General features: G+C 40.8%; 1 protein-coding gene across 1 annotated transcript; it reads right to left on the bottom strand.

Annotated features, from left to right (window-relative positions):
• Window positions 1-271: 271 nt before the first annotated feature.
• LOC136343242 (uncharacterized) lies at window positions 272-5,593 on the bottom strand. Its single transcript, XM_066289834.1, has one exon. The coding sequence runs from the start codon at window positions 5,591-5,593 to the stop codon at window positions 272-274; it is 5,322 nt and encodes a 1,773-aa protein (XP_066145931.1).
• Between the last annotated feature and the right edge of the window lie 455 nt (window positions 5,594-6,048).

Here is a 6,048-nt window from a genome sequence, read left to right as displayed (position 1 = left end):
GAGTGGAGTATTTTGGAAGATTCCTTTATTGTGGGCAATAAATCAAACAGACCGATTACTTGTCACGTTAAGCGCTCTACCCGACCTTATGATTTGTCCCTATGTACCCTTTTTACACAAATTAGGAATTTTCCCAAACGTCTGAATTGAATTCAGACATACTCCCCCCCTTGGACGAATGTACAATAATCTTAATTTAAATAATGAAGTCCAAACTTATTGCTATTGATATTACATTATGACTGACGTATGATATATATGGTTGGTTAACTTACGGGCTAGGTGGCAGGCTACATACCTTTGTGATTGCTCTAGTATACTCCCCTCCTTGAGTTTTGACCTTAATAACTCGTACCAAGTTGTCCTTGCCTGTAAATACCTCAACAACTCTTGCCAAGGGCCATCTTAATGGATGAGTTTGTTCATCCTTTAACAGCACGATGTCATTGATCTCAATATTTTTTGTTGCCTTTGACCATTTAGGTCTGATTTGAAGTTGGTTTAGAACACTTTTACTCCAGCATTTCCAAAATTGCTGTTGAACCCAAGTGCATTTCTTGTAAATTGAAAGCCGGTTTTGCGAAACAGCCTCAAGGTCTGGTTCTGGATATGACATTAAGTTTGAACCTATTAAGAAATGCCCAGGAGTCAAGCAGTTCAGGTCACATGGGTCGTCAGATAATTGGCAGAGCGGACGTGAATTCATAACTGCCTCGATTTGAGTGAGAATGGTGCTCATCTCCTCAAAGGTTAAGGCCATATTTCCCATAATTCTAATTAGGTGGTACTTGGCACTTTTTATAGCTGCTTCCCATATTCCACCATGGTGGGGAGACCTAGGCGGTATGAACTTCCAAGAGATTCGAGTCTTACTAGTAAAGGTCTGTATTGAGTCCTTGGTTGCCTTTGATTTAAAAAAATCGTACAGTGATTTCAGTTGATTTCGAGCGCCTAGGAAGTTCTTTGCATTGTCACTAAATATAGTGGTCGGGATGCCCCGTCTAGAGATAAATCTTTTCAGCGTTAACAAAAATGCTTGAGTACTGAGCTCTGACACTAGTTCTAAATGAACTGCGCGTGTGGAGAGACAGACAAAAATTGCAATATACGCTTTAGTACTGCTAGCTTTTCTTAACCTTGAAGATTTGATTGAATAAGGGCCGCCATAGTCCACTCCGACATTAGTAAATGGACGGGTGACTTGTAATCTTTCCTTTGGGAGATGAGCCATTAATTGATTAGCGGCAGTGGCTCTTAGTTTAAAACATGTGAGGCAACGGTGTATGACTCTTTTAACTTCCCGCAGACCGTCAAGCGGCCAGTATCTCAATCTTATATTGGACAGTACAGTTTGAGGTCCGGAATGCAACAATCTTACATGTTCCCGTTCTAAGAGTAATCTGACTAAATGACATTTGGATGGCAAGACTATTGGATGTTTTTGATTGTACGATATAGGAGCGTTTGATAATCTGCCACCGACTCGAAGCAATTTGTCTTCACAAAGAAATGGGGCTAATTTTTGAATTAGCCCTTTAGAGATGGGCTGATTACCCTTTAATCGCTCAATTTCAGTAATGAAATGCTGAGCTTGAATGGCCTTTATTAAGGTTTGCTCTGCAACCCTTAATTCCTCTACTTCTAGGATCACTGAGATAGGTTTTTTCCCCCCCTTTGCATTTCTGATGAATCTCCAACAATATGCAAGAACGCGTTGTGCCTTAGTGAAGCTGGAGAATTTTGCAAATGTCTCGTATAACTCATGTCTTGAGTTCTGGACGAGGTGTGCGGCAACCTTTCGCTCCTCTGGTATTGGTTGTGAGTTTTGCGTTACGTAATTGTATTTATCTAAATTGATGTTGTGCTCACGCAAGAAAGGCGGTCCATTCCACCACAAGTGTGACCTTAGGAGTTCAAACGGGACGGATCCTCTTGATAAGATATCTGCTGGGTTTTCCTTTGAACAGACATGGCGCCACTGTGCCTTAGAAGTGCTTTGTTGTATGTGAGACACTCTGTTGGCCACGAATGTTGCCCACCGCGCTGGGCTTGATTGTAACCATGCAAGAACGATTTCTGAATCAGTCCATAGATTAATGGAATCAATTCTTGGCATTAGCTGCCTTACAATTGACAAAATCCTTTCTGTTAAGTCTGACAGTAACACGGCACCCATGAGTTCTAATTTAGGGAGGGTGCTCACCTTTAGGGGCGCTACTCGACTTTTCGCACTTAACAAATTGCAAGATATCTTCCCATTTCGATAGAAAGCTCGTATGTATATGCATGCTCCATAGGCCTTCATGCTGGCATCAGAAAATCCGTGTATTTCAACTCTTTGCGTTAGATCATTCCGAAATACATGCCGAGGAATAGATAGGGATGAAAGTGCTGATATTGTGCTCAAAAAAGCCTTCCATTTTGCAAGAGTGGGTTGAATCAAGGTGTCATCCCAATCGCAGTTATTCTTCCAAATCTCCTGCATTATAAGCTTGGCGGACACTACTATTGGGTTGATTATTCCAATTGGGTCGTAAATGGACGCAATAGTTGCTAAAACTTCTCTCTTTGTATATTTTTCCTTGATCCGTATTTCCGGTATGATTATGCTGAAGCTATCTATATTTGGGTTCCAACTTAAACCCAACACCTTATTTGATGAGCCCTCAGGCATTAATACATAATTGGGGTTAGGATTTTCTTCCGCTATAATCTTTAAGAATTCGGTAGAGTTGGAACTCCATTTGTGTAGTGTCATATGTGCGGTTTTTAGACAACTTGTGAGTTGGGAGTGAGCCTCTAGGAGATTGTTTAAGTTGTTACTGCCGAACAATATATCATCGACATAACAATGATTTAGAAGAGCCTTGCTTGCGAATGGGTACTGCTCTTGATTTTTTGTTGCTATGTCTTGGAGACACCTGGTGCTCAAAAACGGTGCGCAGTTAGTTCCATACGTCACGGTCGCTAGTTCGATAAATTTTAGAGGTTCCTCTGGGGAGTCACGCCAAAGAATTGTTTGTAGAAAACGGTGATTAGGATTGACCAGGATCTGTCTGAACATTTTTTCAATGTCTGCCGTGAACACGTATCGAAATGTTCTGAACTTGATTAGAATATCGAACAGATCCGGTTGTATTGGGTAACCCTTGTGTGTTAGATCGTTTAGACACACCCCTGTTGTACTTTTCATGGACCCATCAAATACCACTCTTAGTTTTGTTGTAGCGCTGTCATTCCGTATGACACAATGGTGTGGTAAAAAAAACCTATTTGTAGGAGAATTGGTAACTGACGAGAATGGAATATAGTTGGCATGCCCTAAAGATACATACTGATTTATGAAATTTTGATATTTTTTAAACAGGTCCTGATCTTTGTTGAGTCTTCGTTCCATATGAAAGAAACGACGCTTAGCTTGAGTAAATGAATCTCCAAGCCTTTGATATTCTTTACTACTCTTTAATGGCAGGTCGACTTGATATCTCCCATTTGGTAGTATTTTGGTTGTGCTTTCGAACAATTGCTCAATCCTTTGATTTTCGGGTGTGAGGAATTTATTTGTTGGGAGTTGTGTTTTTACTTCCTCAATTTCCCAAAATGCCTTAATTAAATTATTTAATTCTGAGTAGTTACAATGAAGTGAAGCTAACCTTGTTGTTGAATTATTGTTGTTGTTAGATTTGTGAAGAGTACAACAATTTGAATTGATCTTGACTGGTTGCTCAACTTTTCCCGCAATTATGTACCCCAGACGGGTGTTTTGTAACACTGGTAGCTGAGCACCCAGCTTAATGTTGCCATCAGTAATAAGATTGTAGTAGATGTCGGCCCCTAACAGTATCTCAATTTCAGCAGGATTGTAGTATGTAGGGTCTGCCAACTGTATGTTGTGAGGGACGGGGATCAAGTGTGGATTTATCGGGAATTGAGGTTGTTGACAAGTTATCTTCTTTAAGACTGCACAAGTCGTTTTGAATTGTTGTGATCTATCTAATCGAGGATAGAAATAAAGGTCTGTGATTTCCTTTGTGATTGAGGAGTTTTGTGATATTCCTGTAATCTGTAAGGGTTTGACTTGGGTAGAAAGGTTTAGTCGTTTTACTAACCCTTCGGTCACAAACGACAATTGGCTTCCCGAGTCCAATAGGCAGCGTGCCTCCACTGGTCGTTTATGACTGTCGTACAGCATGACAATAGCTGTACCTAATAAAACCTCATGACTTTGTGAAGACACTGAAAGACTTGCGGGTGGTTGGTGATTATCAATGCCGGTGTGCGATTGACCTTGTTGTGAAACTGTGGTTATAGAATGTGTGGGGTGCTCCTTTCTACGAGAGACGTGTGAGGACTGAGAGTGATCTCTCTCTCGTGCTAGATTTGAAGGGTTAGTCTGTTCGACTGAGCTATCGGGCAGGTGCAAAAGAGTGTTGTGTTTTTTATGACAAGTTTTACAAGTCGACGCAGACTTGCAATTAATTGACCAATGACCCGAGGCAAGACAGTTGATGCAGGCCCTTCCATTTTTTACGACCTTGCTGCGTTCTTCCGGTGAGAGACTGAGGAATTTCGAACAGGCGTAGATTCTATGAGTTTGAGCCTTGCACAAAAAACATTTAAAATGATTTGCTTGATCTCGATTATCTAAAGAAATGTGATGCGAGTGATAATGTGACCCCCTAGGTTTGGGAGTCTTGTCACTAGTTGATAAACTCTCAAGGACCTTGCATTTCTTTTCTAAGAAATCGATAAATTCCGTTAATGTGGGGTATTCCGAATTGTCTCTCTCACTCTCGAAAGAACGCTTGAGGTGGAAGTCTAATTTTTGAGTTAAAATTTGAATGAAAATCAGATCTGCTAACCTTTCGCTTACATTGAAATTTGCTAGAGCTCCGATATTGCACCTTACTTGGGTCACAAATTCCCTCAAGTTTTGAGCGTTCGATCTTGTTACTGTTGGTACGTTCAGCACGTTTTTAATGTACGAATTCACGATTAGATTCTTGTTTTCATACCTATCCCGCAGTATCCTCTGAGCAATCTCAAAGTTTGAACCCACCATTTCTAAACTTTCCAACAAGCGAGCGGGTTCATCCTTGAGCGATGACCTTAAATATATTAACTTTTTGACATCAGATAAATGTTGATCATTTGTAATCAGCGTGTTGAAAAGTTCAGAAAAGCCTTGCCAGTTACTTATAGTGCCATCAAATGTGGGTATTCTTAACTCCGGTAGCTTAATTGAACTACTAATAGCACCTGACGAGACATTTTCTGTCCGAGGGTTGTCTGCCTGTGATGTATTTTCAGTTTGAAATTGGTTAATTGCGTTTGTCAATGTCGCAGCTAAGCTGAAATATTGCTCTTCAACACAATCTCTATCCCCACAATATTTGTCGAAATCTAAGAGTTCTAGTTCCTCTTGTATGAGCGAATATGTTTTATAGGTATCTGAGAGCTCGGTCTGTCGAACAGTGTACTGACCTAAATCAACTGGCAAGTCTTTTCTTAACCAGGTTTGTAACCTAGTGAGTTTACCCTTAGCTACAGTTCTGCGAGTAATTAATTCTTCAGTAGATCCCTTGGGAGCCATGTTAAATGGATAGTCGTTGAAATAAACAGAATCGACTTACGTTAAAGGGTCTTCACTCTTTCCTGTTTTCACTAGCACTTAGTTTTCCACTGCACCTTCACTATCACACACCCTTCACCTTTATGTACTGGAAGCTGTAGGAATCAGGATAAGCTCCTGGTGTTCTGGGCGATCCGGCTCGAAGGACCAAAATGTACAGATGGACTTGAAAATCCCCTGGACAATGGTGCTAATCAGTGGGTCCTGCTTCCGCGGCTGGTTCTTGGGTATTTTGTTGTGTTCCGAAGGACCACTCTCGGTTTTTGTCAGGCCGAGAGAAAACTGAATTTTACTCAATTGAAAAGTTTAATTGCGTTATATTTTATTGTGTACTAAGTTCTTAAATTAACACACGGTTGATTGTGCCTGACTTGTCTGGGGTTGCAACTCAAATCTTCCCTTTCTTGTCGTGCGGT

The sequence above is a fragment of the Euwallacea fornicatus genome, chromosome 14, assembly GCF_040115645.1.
Source record: "Euwallacea fornicatus isolate EFF26 chromosome 14, ASM4011564v1, whole genome shotgun sequence".
NCBI lineage: Eukaryota > Metazoa > Arthropoda > Insecta > Coleoptera > Curculionidae > Euwallacea > Euwallacea fornicatus.
This window is presented reverse-complemented; position numbering and strand designations above follow the sequence as displayed.